We start from the raw sequence: 25,554 nt of genomic DNA, 5'->3' as shown, positions 1-25,554 counted from the left end.
TATATGCTCCATATCTCTCTTTTTTGTTGAGTCAAGGTACTCAGCCTGGATAGTCGTCCAAAATGAATGAAATAAACTATTGTGTGTTTTGTAAACACCTCTGGTCACCATATGATGTAGGCCATGTGTATGTGTTTTGCTCCATGGTACCTCCTGCAGACATTGTGTGCATGTACATGCAGGGGAGATAACCATTGGAAGGTCTTTTGTATCCCTTTTGTTTACTTCACACCCTTGGGAACCCCTTGCTAGCATGAGAACCTAGCCATAGATTTACCCTTGACGACCATGAGATGATATGAGAAACTATGAGACTAGATGTATCCTTGACATAGCCTGAGGCATTCCCTTGAGGGGGGGTATGATGGGATATCTCAAGGTGTATGCCCCAGGCACACCTTGGTTTCTATGTGTGTGTGCTAGAGGCACAGTTAGGTGCCCATAAGCACTGTTAGGTGGTGGTAGATGCCACATAGGATGATTGAGAGAATCTAGGAGCAGATTGAGGAGATGATTGTAGAGCTCAGAGGTCATCAGTGATGTCAGTGATCATGTAAGAGGTGCCTACATAAGGACCTCACCTTTCTTCATTCTATATGCAAGAATTCTCATTTTGTGTTCACTTCATGCTTTCCCTTCAGTTCCCCAACACTAAGTGCATTTTTGTTGGGTATAGTGCACAAAGCAAAGGCTATCGTCCTTACAATCCTGTCTCTTGCAAGATTTTTGTGAGTAGAGATGTTATTTTTTCAGAGAATTCAGCACATACACATGCTGAATTTACTATTCTAGCTTCTTCACATGATGTTTTTGAGGGGATGCTTCCTTTAGCATTTGGTTTCCCAGCTGAGGCTCATGTTGGAAATCAGAATTTACAGCAACCTTCTCTTGATCCACACGCCTCGATTCAGCCACATGCTGATTTTGTACCTCCACAGGGTGTGGATGAAGTTATCAGGCAAGAGATTCAAGAGATACATACAGCCAAAACAGTTCCGAATTGGTTGCTACAAACTCTCAGGGAGAGTGGTAGGACTCGTAGTGTAGTAAGGCACGCAGGGGAGGCTCTTTCTGTTGAGACAGCTTATGCAGATACTCTTCTTGATGAAGAAGAATCTGGCTCTTTTGAAGAAGCCAAGGGTAATCTGCATTGGATGCATGCCATGCACAATGAATTGGAGTCCATTGAGAAAAATCAGACTTGGGATGTTGTGGATTTGCCACCAGGGAAACATGCCATTGGTACCAAATGGGTTTTCAAAGTGAGAAGAGGTTTATGCCAAACAATCTCGTGGATTTGAACTTTCTGGCAATGCACTTCAGGTTTGCAAGCTTAACAAAGCTTTATATGGGCTGAAACAACCCCCACGTGCATGGTATGCTAAGATTGATGCATTCCTGGCAGGTAAGGGGTTACATAATAGTCCCACGAAAAGCACCCTCTATATCAAGAAGGATGGGGGGGATATTTTAGTCATTATTCTCTATGTAGATGGCATGCTGCTCACAAGGTCAAATGAGGAAATAATTGCTGATTTCAAAGCTGAATTTGACATGACAGATTTGGGCATGTTAAATTTCAAGCGTGGCATCATTATGTCTCAATCCAAGTATGTGTAAAAGCTCTTGGATAGGTTCAACATGCAAGATTGTAAGCCTATAGCCACTCCCATGGAGCCGGGGCTGAAGCTTACTATGTATGATGCAGGTGAATCAGTGGATGTCACACTTGACAGCCAGGCTGTTGGATGCCTCATCTATTTGTGCAATAGAAGGCCCGATATTCAGTATGCAGTATCTCAGCTGAGCATGTATATGCACAGCCCAAAGACTACACATTGGCAGGCTGTAAAACACATCTTCCGTTATTTGCAAGGCACAAAGTCTTATGGCTTGATGTTTCCCAAGGGGGGTGACTTACAGATGCATGCTTACAGTGATTCAGATTGGGCTGGAGACTATGATACTAGGCAGTCCACTAGTGGTAATTGTTTCTTTTTGGGCAAAGCTTGCATTTCTTGGCTGAGCAAGAAGTAATCTACTGTGGCTATTTCCTCATGTGAAGCTGAGTATAGAGCAGCTTTCATAGCGATAGTTGAATGTGTTTGGCTGCATCGTTTGTTTGTGTATCTTCGTCTCTTATTGGAAGGTCCATCTCCAATTCTCACTGATAGTCAAAGTGCTATAGCAGTGGCAAAGAATCCTATGTTTCATGCTCACACGAAGCACATTGAGCTTCATTATCATTATGTCAGAGAGAAGTTGCATGCAGGTGGGATCATTATGATCTATGTATCAACACATGACAATGTTGCAGGCATCTTCACCGAAGCTCTTCCACGTGAGAAGTTTGAAGGATTTTGTAGTGCCCTAAACTTATCTTCTTTTGGAGAGAGAGAGAGAGAGAGAGAGAGAGAGAGAGAGGAACGGAGAGGCTTGAATCTTGATTCTTGAAGAAAGGGAGAGAGATGGAGATGGAGAGAAAGATAGATGGAGAGGGAGGGAGAAAGAAAGAAAGAAAGAAATTTTATTAGAGTCTTCGGAAGACCGATGGGTCTATGAGACTAAAAGAAAACCTCATACAAATCACAATAAGGGTGGAGCTACTGAAACGAGCATCATCACCCGTGCTGAATCCTAAGTCTGATAATACATAATCAAATACATCTGGATGTAAGAATGAAAAGAAAAGGATTGGAGTGGAGCGAAATCCTCCGTATGTCATGTAGCCTTGGCTGTTGCATAGCCGGTGATGGGATGCTGGCGCCCATCAAGGGGTGCCGTGCGTCTCGGTCTTCTGGACGAGGCTTGATGCAAGACCAGAGCCACCGTGACTCCCGTGGGACGTATCCTCGGTCTAAACAATGACGGGAGGTCCCCCAGAGTGATCTGTGTATCCCCTCGATGTCTCGTGTGTTGTGTTGCGGTCGTCGGGTCGGGGTCTCTGTCATGTCTGCGGCTAGAGACTCGACGATCAATGTCACTCGATCAGAAGAACTCTGTGATCTTGCTTTAAGAGGTGCCCGATGATGTGGCCAAGCCCCGTCGCTTGAGTAAGTACTCTCCGTGTCAGACCCCCTCGTGAATGAAGGCTACGAGGCATCTCTCATCTGGGTAGGCAAGGAATCTCGAAAGGAGGCCGGAGCTGTCTCTGAAGAGGCAACGGTAGCAACCTCGGATCTCGTAGTACACTGGGCACTTGAAAATAAAATGCTCCTCCGACTCAACCTCATGACAGTCGCACAATATGCATAAGCGATGCTCCCTAGGAATCCCCTCTGCTCTGCCACTCTCTATGCGGAGGCAGTGTGATGATACCCGAAACTGTCTGATGGAGATCCGTAGTGAGTGAGGCATATGAAGCTCAGTGTACCCCGGTAGTGTGATAAATTCCTCCTCCGAAATACAAAGACAGTAATCTCTGTAGAAACTCAGCTTCACTGGAAGCTCCCTCGGCTCCAACCAGGTCCTAAAGGTGTGTAGCTGCAGGAGATCTCTCGAATGACATGGTTGGTGTGTGGCCCGATCGGGATGGTGGGTGGGAGTACTGGAGGGGCATCTAAACTGTACTGAAAAGTAGGTATCCTATGCTGTGGAACCCTAGTCTCACAAACCATCTGTGAGTCCGTGCATACCAACATCGCTCGTCTCCCTCTGCTGCCAACCTCATGGAGGAATCGAGAGCCAACCATGGCAACCTCTGTCTCCATGATGTGCAGTCCCCATATGATCTAACCCGGTGTAGATATGTAATGGTTTGAAAGGCTGCATCTAGTTGGAGTGGAGAAGCACCAAACTCGGCCTGAATGATGTGATGTGGTATAGATGGTTTCCCTCGGATCATCTGTGAGAGCATGAGGATCTGCAGGTGCTCCACCCGTGTCCACTCTATCTCTGACATGTCAGGCCCCCAACAAGGGCTGCCATATATACCGGCTGGTTGGACCAAGGAGTCGAAGAGAAGAGCCTTGGTCCGAGGGTCCTGGAAGTGGGAGGGAAAGCATTGTCTCTCTAGCCGAGCCAGTGAGGTGTATCCCTTGCTCAGTCTGGCGTGCATCGCTGGTCTCATCGTGAAGATCGGGCGGAAGAAGATGACCCCCAAGTAAGTGTATGAGGATACGATCTCAACTGGTGACCCACCTAAAGTAAAAGTAAACTGCTTTTGTTACATGTTTGCTCGAGAGGTGTTAAAGATCATGACCTTGGTCTTGCCAAGGTTGATCTCCAAATCATGGGATAAACAAAAAGCCTGCAGTGCATCCAGGTGTCGTTGGAGCCCCTCGGGTATGGACGACAAGAGTGCCATGTCATCTGGTTATAGAAGAATCTTGATGATGATCCCGGCAAGTGAGCAAGCGGTCCCTTCGAACGCTCCTATGAAAGTCTCAAGCGCATCGATGTAGAGGCCAAACAGGGTCGGTGATAGGGACAACACTATGTGACCCCTATGGTACTCAAGATCTCATCTGTCCAACCTGCGCCTGTCGAAACTTGGTCTGAGACTCTCTCATACAATGCCATGACTGCCCAGATGATCTCCTGATCAAATCCCAGTGTCTGTAGCCGTGTGATGAGACAAGCTCGAGGTACTATGTAAAAGGATTTGCGAAAATCCACAAAGCAGCAATATATACTCTCCTTCCGTGATCTGGCCTCCTCAATGACACTCCTGAGTGTGAGTATGTGATCCATAGTCCCATGGTCTCGCCTCCGGCCTGACCCTCTACTCTGAGCCCTCTCATCTTTGCGAACAGGCTGACTGACACATCAAAACAGCTGCATAGATCCTTGACATCACATGTCGAATCATGATAGTTACTTGGGTCCATGGGATCCCCTGCCTTGTGGATGGGGGTGATGGTGTTGAGTGTCCAAGTGCGGGGGAAGCCAAGGCAAACAGCGTCATTGAATAGCTTTGCTAAGATCGGGGCTAACATGTGGATCCCATATGCGATAAGCTCAGTGCATACTCCCTCGTGATCCTTAGCTCGGTCATTGTGCAATTTCAATGTCGCGTCCTTGACTTCCCCTCTGGTGAACAACGTACAAGTGGTGGGGCGAGATGTGTGTATGAGATGTGGAGTGGGCTGGTGTGGGATATCATAAAGATGGTGTGCATACGTGTGTCAGACTCTCATGTGGGTGAGGGGTGATGGAGACCTATGCTCAAGGAATGTCCGCAAAAAATCCTTAGAGTTGTTGTACAAGACGTGCAGCAGGTCCTCCTCATTTCGACTGAGAAATGCCTGCTTTTTTCGACGTACGAGACGTTGGTACTTGCGTACCGTGTCTGGTGTGTTTGGGAGGTGATATTTGGTTTCAAGTCGGAGCTGTCGGCGATAAGCCTTGCACTCCGCATCGTACCAATTGTATCAGGGTACAGAACCAATAGGTGGTGGTCTAGTGGACCGTGTGGTGTAGGGAAAGATTTGGAGGGTAGCCTCGTGGAGTGTGCAACTAATCAGGGCAGCACGGTCCTCTATGAGTGGTATGTGGTCGATGTAGGTTAGGAGTCTTTTTAGGCGTCCAGAGTAGGCAGGTGAGAGGCTGTAATCAAAGTGTATGTCGTGGTAGGTGTCGTGCTTCCTATGTGGTGTGTGTGGTAGCGTGGGGTGGCGATAGTGAAGAATAGGTATGTGTGATCAGCTCCTGGAGGGAGTGGTGCTACGGTGATACATGAAGTGAAGGTAGGGGATCCCATGATGTAATCTACTACACTAGTGCCCCCCCCGTGTGGGAAGCAAGTAAAACCACCTGAGGAGGGCCATAGGTCAAGCCTGTTGTAGATGATGAGATCATGCAACCTGCCCAGATCAAGGCTCGTCCTGGTGTTGAAGTCCTCAACAAGGAGAACTTCCCCGCGGGCTGAAAGGTCTGGGATATCCAGATGTAAGGGTGCATATGGCGATGTCTCACCCTCCTCGTGCCACTTTGGCAAAGTGAGATGTGTCTGGCAGAAAGTAGCATATTGCTTCACGGGTGTCTGTGTGTCGGATCCGAATCCACGTGAATTGGGAGTGTGCGTCCTTTCTCAATGGAAATGGCTCCAGCGAGGGAAGACCTGTACAATACTTCGACCCCGCCTGATCCTCGGACTCCTCCTATATCCCTCGTCTCATCCCTGAAGGGACTCCCATGTGTAGCCACTGACTATCGGTAGTGGATGCTTTGGGCTCTGGTGTGTCTCCGTGTAAAAGACCATGTCTCGTCCTGTATAAGACTTCGAGAAGTTCCCTGGGTTTGACCATAAGGTACCATTACAGTTCCAAATGGTGCAGTCTAGGGTCTCGAAAACCTGAGTCTCATAGGCCCCGTCTCCCTAGGAGCTACGGGTGGGAGCCCGACGGGTGCCGGTCAACAACCTACCATCTCGGACCACGGCCCATTTTCCCTCCTTGTGGGCAACATCTCGTTGTTGCAGAAGAACTCGTCGCTCTTCAATCTGTAGTGGTGTCAAATCCTCGTCCATGGACAAGGTGGGATGCTCTCGTAGAGCGGCTCGGCGTTGGAGTGTCACTAGTCGAGCATGTGAATCTCTGAAGCGAATGACTAGGGGCTGCTCTCGGTTGGGATCTCTCCCAACACGCCATGCTCCCTCTATGCCATGGTCGGGGACCCCCATGGTGGTGGTCACAAAGGTGATCACCTCCTCCATGGGCGTCATAGTGGTGCTGGTGCTATCTCGCGTGATCCCTCGTATCCGAATGTTGAGGGCCTTCGAAGCCCTCTGCTGCTGCTCCTGTATGGCGGCTGAAATGGTTGCCTTTGCGGGCTCCTGTTTCGCCACGTCCACCCATCTAGTCGTCTTTGCTATAGCCGACTGTATTGTGGCTATCTGTGCCTCCATCTCTGTGACTAGGGTCCCTCCAGGTGCTGCTTTGAGGGTCCCGAGCTCCTCTCGAAGCTGTGTGATGTCGTGTTTGAGTCCCTGGATAAGGATTCCCTACTCGTGTATAATGCGGGCTTGCTCCTGGGTGGATTGTGTCAGCTCTGTGTGACGGTCTCAAATGCTATGTATGTCAGCCAATAGGGAGTCCCAAGCATCTGGTGTGGGCCTAAGATGTCCTGGTCTAGGTGGGAACTGGATCTCGAGAGGGGTTGGAATGAAGGTGGGCTGCTGAGGTTGTACTGAGGGTGGGGACAGCATGATATGGGCGGGGGAGTGGTATGTAGGAGTAGCGGGGCCTGACGAGGTGATGAAAGGTGGTTGACTGAGAGGTAGAGGTGATACAAGGGGAAAGTACTGTGGAGCCGTGGTCGGGGCCATTGGTGAGGCTACTGGAGAGGAGACCTGTGACGATGATGCAGGAGAGGGGGAGGAGATCTGTGATGATGATGTAGGAGAGGGGGAGGAGAGAGGTGGCGTAGATGACGAGGCGGATGATGGTGGTGAAATAGTGGTAGTAACCATAGAGGTTGAGGATGTGGTGAGTGGCATGGGCTTTGGGTGGGCCCCTTTCTTCTGGGCCGCGGTACTGTCCACTGTCAGACCGCTCTGGTTGCTGCGTTTGTTGAAGTCCTCCAAATTGAGTTGCTTTTGTGTTTTTGCCTTGTCACCGTTCCCCTTCCCCATCTCCACGCGTATGCAAATTTGGACAGAAGGGCTCGCCTAGTCTCTTGTCCTCATCGCCCTGTTCCCTTCAGTATGGGGGAGGCAGCAGCAGGCAAAGAAGGGATTGCAGGAGGTCGGAGCTGTTGAAGAAGAAGAGGAGGAAGAGGAGTCGGAGCTGCGAGCGGGGTTTTTGTTTTTTGTTTTTTATAACTTCTTAAAAAAAAAAAACGAGGGGGAGGGGGCTGAGCGAGGGGTAGCGGGGGGGTAGCGGAGAGGTAGCGAGGGGGTATGGAGGGGTAGCGGATGGGGTAGTAGACGGGTAGCGGAGGGGGTAGCGGGGAGGTAGCGGGGAGGTAGCGGGGGGGTTAGCGGGGGTAGCAGAGGGGTAGCGGAGGGGATAGCGAGGGGGTAACGGGGGGGGGGGGTAGCGGAGGGGAGCGGAGGAGTAGCGGGGGGGGGGGAGGTAGTGGGGGGGTTAGCGGGGGTAGTAGAGGGGAAATATGATCAAGGACATGCCAGAAGGACAAATATGATCAAGGACACGCCGAAATTGGGGAGAAAAAGAAAGAAAGAAAGAAAGTTTATTAAAGTCTTCGGGAGACCGTGAAGGTCTATGAGACTAAAGATAACTGATACAATGAGCATAACGGTGGCGGTCTCAAAACGGGCCAGCCAACTGTTTCTACAAAAAAGAGGTTATGAAGGACGGTGTGTCTAGTCCTGATACAAAAAATATGTGTCTACCTCCAGATGATACAAAAAAGAAGGGGGGGGGGGCACCAAAAATGGGGCAGAGGGGGGAGATACAATATATATGTGCAGGTGGTGATCGTCAGAGACCAATCATAGAGGGGCCGTCAAATGGGAGGTCGGAAAAAACCGTGCGATAGATGATTGGCCTCTGACGTCACGCGGCCTAGTCGAGCTCGGTCATCGGGGGCGGCGGGTGGCCCTGTGGAGAGGGAGAGGGAGATGGAGATGGAGAGGGAGTTTGATGGAGAGGCCCAAGGGAGAGCTTGATGGAGAGGGAGACGGAGATGGAGATGGAGGGGAGCTTGATGGAGAGGAGCTTGATGGAGAGGGAGAGGGAGATGGAGATGGAGGGGGAGCTTGATGGAGAGGCCCGAGGGAGATGGAGAGAGAGCTTGATGGAGAGGGAGATGGAGGGGGAGGGGGAGCTTGATGGAGAAGGGGATGAAGAAGGAGCTTGATAGAGAAGTGATGGAGAGGGAGCTTGATGGAGTGGAGATAGAAGGAGATGAAGATGGAGGAGGGGGATGAAGAGGGAGCTTGATGGAGATGGAGGGGGAGCTTGATGTAGAGGGAGGGGGAAAGGGAGATGGAGATGGAGAGGAAGAGGGAGACGGAGGAGAGAGCGAGAGAGAGAGATTCCAGGTCAATAGAGCCCATTTGTTTTCAGCCCAAGCTGGAGATAGACTAAGTCTTAATCTAGGAGATAAAATGATAAACTGAGGAGATGGTGAATCCAGAGTCATTGTAGACAAATATGAAGGAGAGTCGTGTATTCAGGGGGTGCCCTTAAGCTCTTGGGTTATCCTTTCTGGGAAAAGAAAGGCAAAAACTAGCAAGGCCTATCGAAAAAGGGATAAACAAAGATATAGATGGTGGCAGACTAGGAGGAGGAATGTCCAGCCCATGTGCTTCTTAAGGCATGAATACATGTTGGGGAGTAGCCAATCTTGTTTCATTTTGATTCAAGTTTCACCCATAACATGATTTCATTGGAGTTAGCTTCATCACTTAGTATTGTTTCAGATGTCGATCAAGTGAGGATTGCTTTGGGACCTTTCACTGACATAGTGGGCAACTAGCAGAGGTTGATGGCATATTGGTACAGCTGTGGCACTATCATATGCAGCCTTTGTTTGATTATTGGCAGAAGAAAGCATCATTGGACTTCTAGATCGAGATATGACCAATCAAATCTAGGCTGGGAAAGTCTTAAGAATGCACTTTGCTCTTATTTATCTTTCTTTGAGAGTCAAATAAGGTGGGAAACGAGGATAGTTTTTCTATAGATAGGGGACAGCTTTTGAAAGTTTAAGGGGTGGTTTCTACAAACTTTACAGCAACAGATTACTGCGTGAGAAACTAGAAGGCCTAAACATAGACCTAATACTTGGAAGTACACTACCTAATAGACCTCCACACCTTGTGAACAAAGCTCAACAACATAGGAGGCATTTGAATATAGTCTTTGATCTGTTCAGATAACATTAGCTGTTTAGGAAACCCACCATGTTTTCATATTTGAAGTGTAAGTCCATAGCCACAGGAGGCGACCTTCAGACTCGTGGCGGACTGGTGGCCGTATGAATGCTACAGCATAAGGTCTTCTTGTCTGTCGAACCTTACCCTTGTAACAATGTCTTCCTGATGTGCACTCGGACATTTACAAGCCCCCGCTCCCTCTACCCATTCAAAAAGGAAAAATTTATCTAAAGTTCACATAGGAAGAGATCCCACCCATACCTCTAGTTCCGCAGCTAACCCATAAGTCCTTGCAATAAACAACTCTTTAATGCTGTGCTGGGAGAAATTTGTGGATCTAGATGCTCTATTGAGCTCACATATGATGTCATACATGGAGTGTAACCAGTGCCTATATATTGGCCATTTCTCATATCAATAAAAATGCTTTTTCTTCATCTTGTGTCCACACCATGTTTCCATTGATGCTCCAACAAGTGGAAGCTCAAAAAGACACACACTAGGCCAGAATCCTGCAAACATGACTAAGGGTGGTAGTCAGGGAGAATTTAAGCTCTTGATCAATTTCAATTGGTCTTTAAGAATGAGGAACAATATCAAAGAGAGCCAAATCCAAATAATTTCAGTGAGTATAGTAACGGTGGAGTTACTAAGGTCAGTCTCTAAATATTGGCAAAAAATACATGAAAATTGGTGCATGAATTGTTTGGTCAAGAATTGGAAAAAGGCATGTGGCTCATATACCATGAGAGGAGTGGGATATACTACTTATATCTTGTATCTTATCACTGTGGTAGGATAAGAAAAATTTTAGAGTGGTTGTTTCTCTGTGTACATATCCCACACTAGGACATTTCAGAGAGGTTGTTTCTCCGTTGACATATCCCACAATGGATTTCTGATAGAGATTTTCTTTGAAGGATCCATTTCTTGGATCGCACTGTCTTTGAAAGAGAAGTTAAGATGATCTAGAGAAGCTTAAAGTAATTCTGGAATGGCCAGAGATTTGAAGATTGTGCATGAAGTTAGATCCTTTCTAGGATTGTATTCTTTCTATAAGAAATTCATTCATTATTCTCCTTTGCATGATTTGATCAGAAAAAGTAGAGTATATACATAGGATCTTGAGAAAAAGGCAACTTGGAAGAGTGAAGAAAGATGGTATCTATAGAAGCTCAAAGTAGTCTTGGAATGGTCAAAGATTTGAAGATTGTGCATGAAGTTAGATCCTTTCTAGGATTTTTTTTCTGTCTCCTTTGCATGATTTGAAGAAAGCTCTATCGTTTGCTCCACTTTTAGTATTGTGGCTCATGATATCTCTTTTTTTTTTTTTTGCCGAAAAAACAGTGCTGATTATATTACTTCGAAAAAACAAGATACATGAGGTCAGTTTTGCAGCTGACGGGGCTGCGTTCACAAATCGGACGCAGCCCTAAATGGAAACAAAAAGCTCTCTCTCACGGAGGGATCAGGCGGGTGTGAATAAACAGCTAGAGAGGTGGTGAATAGCGCCACTGAAGGCCCTGAGAAGTATGCTCGAAGAAGAGGCCCTGCGTATCCCAATCTCGGAGGAAACGTCTCCGCTTCTCTCGGCCAGCCCGGGAATCTCCCTGTATCTGGTCCCACTGGCCTCTGAGTGTGTGTATAATCTCACTCCAGATGTCGGCCATGACCTGGGCAGTCGAAAGAGAGGTACCGCCAAGGATTTGCGCGCAGCGCGAGGTCCAAATGTGCCATCCAACGATGCTGCTAATAATCTCCCAGACTGGCTGCCTCTCCTGAGATCCTGTGTCCGCCTCTGCCAAGTGCGGCGGGATGCCCTCAAGCGGCCCCCAAGTCCCCTGTGTGATAAGGAACATGGGGTCCTGCGGGCCTGCCTCGAACAACTGATGATAGCCAGGTGTGGTGCTGCACCAGCAGAACGCGCCCCAGGTGATCAAACCTAACTCGGTGCTGCGCGAGTAAGGATCCTGAAGGTCCACCTCCACACTTCCTAGGCGCGAGTGCAGCTCCACAGGCAGTGTTTTGGTGACTCCTCGTCCTCATGAGAAATCTGACAAAGTCCATCCTGACCAATCTGCCGCAACCAGCTCCCCACTGGAAGACCCTTGTGGGCGAGTAGCCAAAGGAAGTAGGAAATCTTCCGCAGCCGCCAGCTCTCCCACAAGGCCTTCCAGAAGGCCTGCAAAAATAGCCTGGAGATACCTTGAGCATACCAATTGGGCCACTGGGTGGGCGGGCGGCTCTGCATCCTCCCGAGAACTCTCCTGCCCAATGTCGTGCTGTAAGTGAAGAAAGGGGTCGGCCCCTGGCCTGCCACAACCTCTGGCCATCTCCACTCACCTAGGTCCTAATCAAGCTCTGACAGGGCCCGTCCCTCCCAAAGCCAGAGTTGCCATAACTGCAGCTGATCTTGCTCTATACTAGGATCGATCCGCCAAACCTTCCCCACGAGGCCTACGACCTGAACCCTCTGCCACGAGAGAAGGGGGTCGATGAGCACACCCTCTCTCCTGAGTTGGCCGTCCCCCAAAACCGCGAAGAAGGAAACAGAGGTGTCATCCATCCGGCCTGCAACCACCAGTGGGATGCCACGGGGGGTGAACTGTCCAAGCCAACGGTCATCACCAGGCATGAGGATCTGAATCTCGGGTGAAACCAACCAACCGGCAGGAATCGCTCCGTCTATCTCTGTGCGTCTCGCCTGAGCTCCACGGACACCTCCGATTGCGGCTGCTAGAGCAACGGTCTCCCAGTGTCTGTAAGTGTCCCTCCAAACTCGAAGGGACCAGGCTGGCCCCCGCATCCAACCGTCCCACAGGATATGTGACCTCTCCCCCAGCTGAAGGCCTAATGTATCTCTGACCTGATCGTTCCAGATGAGCGGCTGGCGGTCGATCTCCTTCTGATTGCTAGGAGGGGACTGGAGGAGACTGAGACGGAGTCGCCTCCAAACCGTGAGAGGGCTACGAATGAGCGGGGAGCGGGGTTGAGTAAGTGGTGCAGAGGTGAAGATCCACCGGAGGGACGGTAGCCACTCTCCACCTCGGCGCGGGACGCAAGAACTGATCCCCTGCTGAAGTAACATCTTCCACGTTTGCCCCCCCGGGGTCAAACCGCGGATAACTAACTTGCCTAGCAGGGCCTGACTCTGAAGCTCAGGATCAATGACCCCCAAGCCACCCTCAGCCTGCGGAAGAATGACTGTTTGCCAGGCTACCCTGGCTCTGGTATCTCTGAGACTATCCCCCCCAGACCACAAGAAATTCCGGACCATCCTCCTGAGCTGTGCCACGTTGGACCTCGAGAAGCACCAACAAGAGGCCACATACCAGGCCGTGGCCAGGAGAACCTGGTTGACTACAAGAGCACGACCTGCAAGAGAGAGCTTAGCAGTGCTCCAAAAAGCCAGCTTCTGTCGAATGGAATCTAGCACCGGGAGAAACTGCTGAGCTGGCATGATGTCGAGGCCGACCTGAAAGCCGAGATATCTAGCTGTCTGCCCCCACGGGATCCATTTGAAACCCAAAAACCTCCCCCACTGTGAGCATGCCCCAGGGTTTGTGAGAAAACCAACTGATTTGTTCCAGTTGATTTTCGCACCGGCTGCCGAGCAGAAGACCTCTAAGGCCAGCCTCACCCTCTCCAGCATCATCTCATCATCCTGAACATACAGCGCTGTGTCATCTGCATACTCCGAGTCCAGGAGCTCCATGTCCTCCCTGATGGGAAGGCGAACACCCCGGATCCCGGTTGACCTCCCGAAGGTAGTATGTCATCGCCTCGGCGAAGAAGAGAAACAGGTAAGGAGCGAGGGGGCAACCCTGATGCACTGATCTCTCCAATCGAAATCGCTCTCCCATCCTGCCGCCGATGATGACCCTGCTGGAAGCTGTCCTGTATAACGCTGAGATACCTTGAATCCATCCTACTGGGAATCCAAGTCTCTCCAACGTACCCTCCAGGAAGGACCAGTCCACTCAATCGTAGGCCTTCTCAAAGTCGAGAAGTAGGATGGCTAAGTGCGACCCACTGTGCTGAGCCCACTCCGTCGCCTCTGAGAAGGTGAAGACATTATCCAGGATACTGCGATCCTGGACAAAGCCTGTTTGAGTGTCATGAATGAGGTTAGGAAGTAGTGGCCGCGAACTCTGGCGCTAATCATCTTGGCAAGGATTTTGTAGGCAGTGGTGAGGAGAGTGATCGAGCGCCACTGACGGATCTCCTGTCGGTCTCCTCCCTTCGGGATGAGGCAAATCAATCCCAAAGAGAGGCTCTCTGGCATATGCCCGCTGCTGAAAATCCTCTGGAGGGTTGCTAGGAGGGGCTGATGGATCTGATCCCAGAAAGAGGTGAAGAAAGCACGAGAGAGCCCATCCTCGCTAGGGCATTTCTGCCCATCGATGGCCATCAAGGCCTCCTGCATCTCGACAGTGGTGAACGGTGCCATCAACGTCGTCTGCATGTTGGGCTGAACAAGGGTTGGGATGTGCCTCCACGCCTCCTCGCGGGAACGTCTAGTACGGGGGGCAAGCTGCTCCTGCTGGAAAAGAGTCCTGTAGAAGTCGGTAGCCAACCCCAAGACCTCTTCCGGATCAGTAACGATGTGCCCCTCCGCTGTCCTAAGACTCCGGAGCTGGTCACCTGTGCTGCCCTCTGGCCATGCGTCCTGAAGAACTCTTTGCTCATCCGGTCGCCGTTCCGAGCCCAGTAGGAGAGGGAGGCGTGATAAGAAAACTCTGAGCGATGCTGGAGAGTCTCCTCAAGAAGGGCTCTGGCTCGAAGGGCCTGGATCCGAAGCTCCTCCGAACCCGGAGCTGCCTGTGGAGTCGCTGAATGGAGGCGAGGTCCCTACGAAGAGCTCTCTCTCTGCCCCACCACTCCTGGCGAACCTGAAGGGCTGCGAGCTGGCAAATCTGGCTGGACTCCTGCAGAGCCTGCGCCACCGACTCTACCAGATCCATGCACTCGCCCCAATCTCTGTCCCAAAGGCTACCGATACTACTGCGCACCTCCTCCCTAGAGAAGATGGAATCAGGAATCCTGCACGAATGGGGAGGAAGGGACTGAGCTGCCGAGTCTAGTGATAAGAGCACTGGCGCGTGGTCGGAGAGTGTCGTCCCTGGCACTACACCCACCTGACCACCTCTGCTGATGGCCCAATCACTGACATAAAATCTGTCCAGTCTCTCCAGGAGTCTGCCTCCTTCCCTGCGGAAGCCCCACGAGAAGTCCAAGCTCCCGTGCCATCGGCGGAAGGACGGGTCTCTCCAAGTGTCCCTACCTCCTGTCGCGAAGATAAAGGAGTCCCAAGCGGACTGCTCTGCCTGAGCTATACGTGTAAACTCTGGTCCTCTGCCCTGCTGGTCCTCCAAAGTCTCCAGATTGTTGAAGTCGCCTCCAACAATCCACGAATCCATGTCTGGGAGAATCTCTGTGATTGTCCTCCAGAAGGTGGCTCTGCATCGGAGGTCTGTGGGTGCATAGATGTTGAGGATTCCTATTTTGGAGCCCTCCAACTCTAGGCCAACCCAAAGTGCACGGCTTGGGATCAACGTACCATGGCCAAAAACTCCTTGGGCAAACGACTCGCAAACGGAAGTGCAGACACCGCCACTCCTCCCCTGTGCACCGATCGAGGGCTCCCAATAAGTGTGAGAGCGTCCAGGGAGGATCTTCCCGCAGCTACGGGAATGAGCCACTGAAAGCTTATGCTCTTGGAGCAGGAGTATATCCAAGCGACCAATCACTGCTGGCTGAAGTTCCTGTCTCAAGATGAGCTTCCTAGGACCACGGGTGCCAGAAGAATGAAACCCGTTCACGTTCCAGGAGACAAGGTGTAAGCTCATGATGAGGACTGGTAGGCTGCGAACAACTGTCTGCTCGCGGCTGAGGTCGATGAAGAGGCTGAAATTTCGGAATGAAGGCGCTGACGCTTTTGTGAGGGTTTGGAGGGGGAGGCGGGGTCATCCTGCCCGTTCTTCAAAACTTTTAGCAAAGGTGTGCGGCCTTTGGTGCCATGGACAAACGCTTTCTCGAGCCAACTCGAGATCTCTGAGGTGGTCATCCCGTAGAAGGCGCGAAGTTTCTGAGGAGTCCAGGCTCTGACATCCTGGGGGAGGGGCCACGACAGAGGGGGCCTGAGGATCACAATCAATCTGAAACGCTTGGCGGCGCAACGCCACCGCAGGCGCACGTCACCCTCGGACCACTGAGTCTCGAGAAGCTGTCCACCCGACGGGCCTATCCAGGAGCAAATTGGAGCGTGCGTCTGCTCTCTGAGAGCCTCCCAGACCGAGTCGTTTGTTCAAATCTCGGTGCCGTCGCTGAGAAAGGTGAAAGCAAAGCTGGGGCCATCCCTCGGGGCCAAGGCTGCGATCTTCCCATCTGCCCCTTTACAGAGCAGGAAGATACTGATGTCAAGGCAAGCTGGGAAGGTCCCGAAGGTCGGCCACATCCAAGTAATCCCAGGGACCAGATCTGTAGAAGTCGCGAGGAAGCTCTCTCTCCTGGAGCTAAGGCCTGCCAGAGTCTGCAACTGAGGGGGTCGGGCTAGCAGACAAGGAAGACTGTTCTAGGGGTGGTGCAGTCTCGGGATGCCCTGCCTGGGGTGGGGAAGGGGAAGGAGGCTGAGGGGTAGGCAACTCAGACTCCACAGAAGCGACTAGCGGGGGGGGCGGAGGAGGGGGAGTGGGGGCTGCCCGCGGCTGAGGAACCACCAGTGCAGCTGACACTGCGGAAGAGCTGAGAGGGGCGGGGGAGGAGGGATGGGGCTGGGGCTGGGGCTGAAGAGGAAGAGGAGGGGGCTGAAGAGGAAGAGGCGGGGGTTGATGCTGCGGGTCGGGAAGAGGGGGCTGCGGCTGGGGTAGGGGCTGGGGCTGAGTGGAAGGGAGGTGGGGATCGGAAGAGAGGGGGACCTGAGGCTGCGGAGATCGGAAGAGGGGGATCAAGCGAGGTTGAAGAGCTTCCTGGCCACATGATGAACTGAGGTGGCTGCCTGTCAGGTCTCTGAGGCGCTGCTGCAGGTTGGGTAACCTCTGCCTCCTTGCCTCTGTTAGAAGTCTTCTTATTCTTTCCTCTTTTCCTTCTGACCTCGGTCCAGCCGCCAGCCACCTCTGGACCGGACTCCGGTTGCCTCTGCTCTTCTTGACGTGGCTGCTCGGAGGGAGGGGGAGGGGGCTGAGGGGGGGGGGCCGAGAGGAGCTGGAGAAGCGTGGACAAGCAGTGGCGTGGCTGTCCTGTGACTACCATGCTCTGAGTAATGCTGCCAGCATCTGTCACGATCTCAATCACTGCAGGGAGGGATGCAGGGTCTGCCACAGCCACACGGACTCTGGGAGCTCCTGCCGCAGCAACCGCGTCGACGAAAGTGTCATGCATCACCCAGCCAAAGTGGGAACCCAGGTCCCTGACTATCGGCCGCAACTCAGCAGCAAGGCCTAGAAAAACTAGCGTCACTGGGTGGCGAGGTATGCGGAAACGAGCATCAAAGTCCGCTGCGCTGAATCCTCGGTACCAAGGGACTATCATGATGATCTTTCCATCCACAGATGTGGGGGAACCAGCAATCAGGTTGCTCGCAGCTTTCGCAGTGGAGAGTTTAAGCCAGAAGATCCAAAAAGGGGGGGGGGAGATAGACGAGGGATGGAGCCTGGGTGTGACGGAGGAGGATAAGGCGAGGCGAAGCGAGGCGGGGCGGAGGAAGAGGAGGCGATGGCGGGGTGAGGCAAGGCGGCGGGTAAAGGGCGGGGGGCGAGACGAGGGCGTGGCAAGGCGAGGTCGGAGGGCGGAGGTCGGAGCGGAGGGCGGAAGGCGGAGGTCGAAGGCGAGGGCGGAGGGCGGAGGTCGAAGGCGAGGGAGAAGGGCGGCGGCGGAGGGGCGAAGGGGCGAGGGGCGAGGGCGGAGGGCGGAGGGGCGAAGCCGGAGGGGCGGAGGGGCGAGGGGCGGAGGGGCGAGGGGCGAGGGCGGAGGGGTGAGGGCGGAGGGGCGAGGGGCGAGGTGTGGGGCGAGGGCGTGGTGGCGGAGGCAAGGCGAGGGGCGAGGGATGTGAGGCGAGGGCGAGGGGGGCGAGGGCGAGGGCAAGGGGCGCGAGGCGAGGGCGTAGGTGAGGCGGAGGAAGGTAGGGAGGTAGAGGCTACGGAAGGAGGGAGGAGGGCTCGCAGGAGCTACACGGCTCATGATATCTCTGGACTTAAAGATGACAAATTCAGGATCGTATCTATGAGAAAGAGCTAGTGTGTTTTATAAGATCTTGTGTGGACATCTTTGGTGGTGTGTATTCCCTCGTATTCCAACCATTATACCATGTTTTGTGCCAGCCCTTTCTTCCATTTCCTTATGGGATAGTTCTTTCATATGCATCTTTGAAAGTGTGTGATGGTATTGGATGAATAGTCATGATGCTTTCCCTTGTACTGGTAGCATACTTTCTTCTTTCGATAATATGGTTCATTGTGATCCTAAGTTCCATCTCTTCACAGTTTAACCTCTCTTCCAGCTTCTTTGACAAGCCTAATGGCCCAAGATTATCACCCATATAAGAGTATTGTTTGTGCCAACATAGCATGAAGGAATATTGTCTATTAATTTAAGAAGTGTGCCTTTTGCATTGTTCTAAAGGCTAAAACACCTTGGTTCCACCTAGGACTCTTTTCCAGACAGTAATCCATATTCCAGTTATCTTATTACTACAGTCCCAGGAATTTATGCAACCTTGATTTTTGTTTTTCCAAAAAATGACTTTGATTTGAAAATCAGAACTTTGGTCTTGCCAAGGTTGACAATCAAGTCTCTTGCTTTGCAAGACACCGCTAGGGCCTCTGGGTGTCTCTGTAAGCCTGCACCTGAAGAGACGACTATGTCATCTGTATACAACAGTATATGTATCATCAAATCAGCCAGCAACGAGATCCCTCACCTCGTAGGCTGTCAATGAAGGTCGTGGTCTCATCAATGTAGAGTCCAAATAGTGTCGGTGAGAGGGGGAATCCCTACTTCACCCCTATCATGCTCTCGACCCAATCTGACAGCCTTCCAAGGGCACGTACTCTCCCTCTGACTGACTCGTATAGGCTCATCACCCTCCAAATCATGTCTCTTGGGATCTGCATTTCCTGAAGTCGCCTAATCATATAGGATCACGGGACTGAGTCAAAGGCCTTCCGAGAGAGAGAGAGAGAGAGGTTGAGCACTTGGTCGGTGCATCTTGATAATTTGTATAGAAATCCAAGCATTTGTGGATGGATCAATTGATGTGTTCTGAAATAATTCTGTTTGCTCTTGCACTTGCTGTTTTCAATTTTCATGTCTTTGGATCATATTCATCAACAGCCTGTAGGATGTTTTAATCAGGTGGGAAGATCACAGATCCTGAGCGTGTGAGGGAGGAAGCTTTAAATTTTGTCCAAGGATGGCCATACATGATCATTGATGCAATAAAGAGATCCCCACTTGACAGTCTGAGTCGACGTGCAATATCAGACCGATGGATGTGGCCCTTGGTGAGCCCTTCTCCCTCCAATCATGGAGTAACATTAGCAGGTGATGCAATGCATCCTATGACACCAAACCTTGGACAAGGAGGATGCTGTGCTCTTGAAGATGCTGTGATCCTTGGTCGCATGCTGTCTAAAGCATTAGCAAAATACCCTAGCATTGAGAGAGAGATGCTACAAGGCATCGGACCTGTAAAAGAGAATGATATTCCACAAGAATTGAAGAGGATAGAGCTTGCTCTGGAATCTTACACAACTGAAAGACGGCATCGGATGTTCCCTTTGGCTCTAAGATCTTATCTCATCGGTGCTATTTTGCAGGTGGACCTTGAATTCTTTTGTACAACGCGTGATAAGTTACTACCAAGAATATTCAACTTAGATCGCTTCATTGAGCACACATTATACGACTGTGGAACATTATCAGCCCCTTAGTGCATGCTTTTCTTTTCATGTGCTAAGCACTTGATAGGTTCGTCAACAGTTTTTGAAAAAGCAGGTCGTAGGTATTCTTTTAAGATGTGATGTGAAGGAGCATTACTAGGGGCTGTTTGATGTCCAAGAGTGCAATACTTATATGAAAATTTTTAATGGGACTAAATGTCAAGCATTTTCATTTCACAGAGCTTAGCATTCCCTGCATGAGCAATAAATGATCTTATGTAGTGTAGCTCCTAATTTTTAAGAAGGAAAGAAGAGCACTGGAGGTGACCACCTAATCCATCTTTCAGCACTAATATGTTTTTAATGAAGTTGCTACAGGATCCAATCAGTAAAACAGTAACGAGACAGTAGGAAGATGCAATAAAGGAGTTCTGTATGGATTGTTATTGTGTTTTATCTGTCACAATCCCCAGCCTTGTGTATAGGCACTACCGTACTCAGTGTCCATTCCATGGGAAAGCCCTCACAAAAAGAATAATTGAGAAGTGATACCACTGACCAGCACCTGGCAACACCTGTTCTCCCCTCCACTTGAACAATTCAACTGACAATCCTTGAGGGTCCATTGCTTTGCCATTAGAATCCTTCTTCTAGACTTCTTTGAAGTCGTCAAGAAAAATGGGTAACTTCTTCTTTGAAAGTCTTGTGTTGTCACTTGTTCAGCATTTTGGATGACATTCAGCTCTTTTGCGTAGGCCAGCATGTCCTCTTGTGAGATATTCTTGAAGTCTGGCTTCCTATTCTTGGTATGGCCCCTCAACTAGTCTGCTATTCTGAGTTTTCTATCGTGGTTCAAAGATAAACTAACTGCAGTGCTTTGTATTTCCTTTTCTTTCCCTCCATCCCTCTCCTGATGTATCCATGAGTGCTAGCCGAGCAGCTCGACACTCGTTATCAAACCACCCATTGCATGGACCATAACGTCTCCTCCTGCAAGAGAAGCTTCATCTGCTGCAGACAACATTTTGGATACCATGAGGTTGCTTCAACTTGCTAGCTCTATAGGCTGAATAACACCTTCAATGTAGATGACAGGTGTGCATGGTATACTTTGGCCTTCTTAGCAGTTGGCTTCCTCCTTGTAGCAACTGGTTTTCCTTCCACCTATGCGTCCCCCGAACTGGTACAGTGAACATCAGTGGTACATGACCAGACTCAGGCTGACTTGGGAGCAGCCCGAGGTCTTTAATCTTGGAAAGGGCATGTGCTGGTCCAACAAAGTATTCTACTATGCTTATTAACTCTGTAACCATCGACTCAGAGACTTCTATAATTTCCTCATCTTCTGTACTGTGTGGAGCCTGCTGGGCTTCCTCCTTCATGCTTGCACTCCTGAGAAAGTCTTGGTTTGCTCTCTTCTCCTAGCAAATGGTCTCAGTGAGGTCTGCAATATTTTTTCTAAAGTGCCAATCACATTCATGGTAGTTTCCAGTTATGTAGTTGCTTTCCATGATCCTTCTGTTACTTCGTGAAGACATCAACTTGCTCCACTAATAGATTGCACAGCTCCTGGAATTGTCTGTCAGTCAAACTTTGCTCTAAATTTATATCCACACTGTCTTTTGTAATCTTTTTTGTAACTGAGCATTTTTTTGTGTGCGCCTATTATGACTGTAGTCAACAAACTCCTCTGAGTCCCCTCCCCCCTTGGTTGGGGGTTGCAACTGTGTGCAGAATATAAGGCCTACTCACGTCAGGTTTAGCTGCCTCTGAATGGACTCAACTAACTCAATGTCACACACAAGGTGTTGCACCCTGTGTCATAAGTGTTGATCATCTTCTATACTTTCCTTAAAAGTGTTCAAATATATATACTCAAATTTCTCTAAACCGGGACTGAATCAAACGAGGTGGATGAACTTGAGACTAGCAAGGTTTCTTAATAGGCCTTTTCTTAATGTGGAAGTAGAAGCTTGTTCCTCCTCATAAATCGGCAATTTGTTATTTGCTCTGCAGCAATAAAAGATGATCTCCCCTGATCCCTAAACCAAATACCAGTAAAATATCAAAAGTCAAAGCAGGAAGATACCACAATCATCATATACAAAGCGCCAATGCCTTCCAAATTCTCTATCTGTATTGAAGTTTGTGATAAGGTGCATCATTTCATTGTGTGTAACAAACGCCTTCCCTAAAATGGTTATATATATATCTACCTTTTCACCTTTTTCTTTCTTTAGGCACTCTCTACAACAATCTTTCTATGATTGCTTGCAAACTAAGTACATAGATCATGATATGTATTTGTCTTATACTGAGATATTCTCGTGATGTATTTTTCCACATCCCGTTTTTGGGATAGTGCTTTTGTAATATAAAGCTACGAAATTTTCACACAAAAAAAAAGAAGTATGCGCGTGCATGTGTGGGCAAACAATTTTGGTTGATTGTATGAGTTGCTGTATGGCATATGGCACACCATAGCTAATTGAGGCCACATTCTTCTAGTCCATGGCCGTTGTTGTGGCATTTGGGACACCACACATTGTGACATAGATGCTGCAAGGCTTTAGTGTCATTTTCAAGCAAGTGGGTGGCAACGAGGCCACGATCTATGGATGATGTCTCGAGTGTCTTAGTCGCTCTTCTATGCTCACGAGGTTTGCGGGCTTTCTCATATGTGCTCCTATCATCAAAATCCATATTAGAACTGTGGTCAATTCAATGGATTGTTGATTCACGCTTCGTGTGAACTAGCATTTGTTCGGCACGACATGCACCATTGACAATATTGTCGAAGTTCAACGTCGCCATATCTGAGGATGTAACGGCTTGTTTTAGTTTATGATTTAACCCATGCGCGAAGCATGTATTCAATACTTCCTGGGCTGGGTGTTGTGCTTGTGGTAGGCGACTGGCGAGTGTGCGAAACTTGGCGACGTAGTCGTGCAATGTGAGGTACCGGTTCATACATCCAAGCTTTTCGAGGACGTGAACTATCCTCTTTTCTACGCAGGAACGAGCAAGAAAGACCACACGAAGGGTAGCAAAATTTGGGAATGGGGTAACGACGTACTGTGCAGCCCAAATCATTGTCCTGTTGTGTGGAGAGCAGCTAGGAACATCACCATGTTTATGGGTTTGGCTTGTTGCACCATGGGAACATTTGCCTGACATGCACTTTCAAGCAACATAACACGTGCATCGGCATCCTCCTCTAGGAAATTAGAGAAACTGGGATACTTAACAGCCTGGGGAATTCACTCTTAGTACAAGGGGGACGTCACCTGCGTGCATGAACTCCAAGAAAACGCCCTATATACGGTCCATGTAGCATAATAAAACACCCCTATAGAAGCTTTTAAGAATAGCACTAAAAGCGCACACTGTCCCCCTTTTTCTTAAATCTACATTCTTTCTCCTTTATTTAGATTAGACCATAATAAAATTTATGTGAGATTGATTAGACCATCTTCAAATATTCACCAATAGGTAATATTCATTTGTTTCCTTACCATGGCCTAAAACTAGCCATAGGTTGGGGTTAGTTCATGCACACTTGTACATGGCTGATTGTCACTAGTCAATTGTGTATGTGTACTTTTGATGTTTAGGGGGTAAAAACTTATATTTCCCTACACCCCTCCTCTTCCCCCCCATAGATGTTAAGGCCCCCCTAACTTAAATTTAAGATTGGGAAAACCTAAAAAGGGCCCACACCCCTAATGCATAAGCTTATGTCTCATCTCAAAACCCCCTCCTATTGTACACTCACGTGATATCGTAAGTTTGCCCTTGTAAATCCCTCGAGCTTAACAATCATGATTGGGTGACGAATGCGAACACGAAACGTAACTAGTGAAAGACGATTGGCGAAGCTTACGAAAGTGCAATGAGGATACCACTTAACGGTTGCAATAAAGCGTACGGAAAGAGAGCTAGAATCTTTGGAATGCTCTCCAGCTGTTGCGAGAGCGTTGCTACTGGCTTCCTCGTAGTCCACGGACTCGAGGAAAACCTGAGAGCCACGCAACTCGCAGTTTCTATATTGAGCTTCTCGTACAGCTATGTACCACAAGGGAAAGAAAACAACGTAGATGTGAAAGTGTTAAAGCCAAGGTTGACAATCGTAGTAGTCTGTGGTTGTCAAAGTGTTAAATGATTTTTATGCTAGTTAACTCGTCGTATTAACACAACATTTCTCTAGCACCGTTGCGATCCAGGAAACGAAGCAAGCGAGTTAATCAAGTCGAGTTGCTTAATCAAACACAACGGTAAAGTACCAAAAAGAAACACAATAAACACACAAAGATAAGGTTGGAAGCCAGCACACAGAATTGAGGAATACAGAGCTCAGAGTTTCCCGTGGAGTACTACGACTCAATCGACAAGTCTAACTGAGCAAATTCACTTGTATTTTAGAAGTCTAGAATCAACAACTTACAAACGGGGGCAAGGTATAAACCCTACTTCTCGCCAATGGTCATCGTAAGCTACCATGGGGTTTGAACTAACTGCAGTATTAATAAACGGCTACGATCGCATGTGCGGTACTGCATTAACCAAGGGCATCATTGCATTGAACAGGAGCAGTCGCCCTCTTAAAGGCCTATCAGAGGTGGGTCTAGGCTGGATGACTCCGACGGTCAGAGTTGCCATATTACTGATATGCCTATCCGATCGAGGTAGTCGGATCGGTTAACAAGTCTCACATGACACTGGTACATAGAGGTAGATGCCGAGATATTCGAAGGATGCAAAGAGGATTTTCTTGTTGTAGTGAATATTTGAGCCAATTGATGGTTGTAATCGAAAGATAAGGGTGGCCAAGAAAAGAGTGGTGACAACAAGCATGTGGAGCCTATAAAGTTCTTACTAGACACTTATGTAACCATGGCAGTAGAGAAGATTTACAAAAAAGAATGGTTTTTGGCAAGAAGGACAAAGACTACTACATGGAAGATTGCAAGTGAAGTGTGATATAGTGGATAGTGCTATTCAATATTTGCTTGCACAAAAAGGCATCCGGGTTGGTTAATGTGATATTGACTCTAATATTGTGAAACACATAGCAGCTCTATCCACACCCAAGGAAAAGGCATGGCCACATATGTGGATGAAAAAGCAAGAAGATGGGTCATAAGTAGTGACCTTGTTCATGAGAAAAGGAATCCCACAACAGGTGCTGACATAGTAGAAATGTTGGCCAATGATCATCAAATGAGGGCATCAAGAGAGCACAACAAATGCTTTCAATTCAATGGAGAGAGAATTTTAGAATCTAAAAAGCATGTGACATATATGAGAGTTTCATATGAGAACTTCCTACCTGATGATTCAATATGAGAGAAGCCGCAACTATTCTTCATGGACAAAATTTCTAGCATTGAAATTCACTACTTCATTAATAGGATACTACACATCACCATTACTAGAGTGTCAATATGTAATATTGTCATTTTTGTTGATAACAAAGACAAGGAGGGCATGCTTGATGCTTAGAAAAACTATATGAGAAAGCTTCAAGATCTATAGTGGTGTCTATGCAACAAAAAGAATTTGAAGAGAGAATGTGGCTTGAGGATCCAAACCCTTGAATCCTTCATCTTGTGTATATGGAGTCCACACACCGACCGCTGCCTATAGAATAACATAAGAGGGAATTCTAAGACTTTGCACTTGATTCTAGAAGAGAAAGAAGTTCGTAGATCCAAAGACCATCTAAAGAAATACTACAACCATCCAAAAAAAAGTGGCAGTCTTTTGCTTACCATGATGGAATATTTGCAGGCGCCAGCTTGGGAGGTCACCTTGTGTAGGATGGGGTATCTATTTGAAGATGTTCTCAGAAAAGGGTATCCAACAAATATTATAGAGAGAAAGAATGCCATA

General features: G+C 49.0%; 1 protein-coding gene across 1 annotated transcript in view; it reads left to right on the top strand.

Moving 5' to 3' along the window:
- Positions 1–19,881, top strand: part of LOC147893132 (monooxygenase 2-like) — an 87,086-nt gene extending 67,205 nt beyond the window's left edge. The window contains exon 6 of the mRNA XM_087387595.1: positions 19,136–19,881. Coding sequence (XP_087243721.1) covers positions 19,136–19,713 — 578 coding nt within the window. The 3' untranslated portion in view covers positions 19,714–19,881. The remainder of the gene's footprint in view (positions 1–19,135) is intronic.
- The last annotated feature ends 5,673 nt before the right edge of the window (positions 19,882–25,554 follow it).

Source organism: Dipteris shenzhenensis, chromosome 16, assembly GCF_047967505.1.
Source record: "Dipteris shenzhenensis isolate YYH24624 ecotype China chromosome 16, Dip_SZ_1.0, whole genome shotgun sequence".
Taxonomy (NCBI): Eukaryota; Viridiplantae; Streptophyta; class Polypodiopsida; order Gleicheniales; family Dipteridaceae; genus Dipteris; species Dipteris shenzhenensis.
The sequence above is the reverse complement of the archived record's forward strand: the minus strand, read 5'-3'. Positions and strand labels throughout refer to the sequence as shown.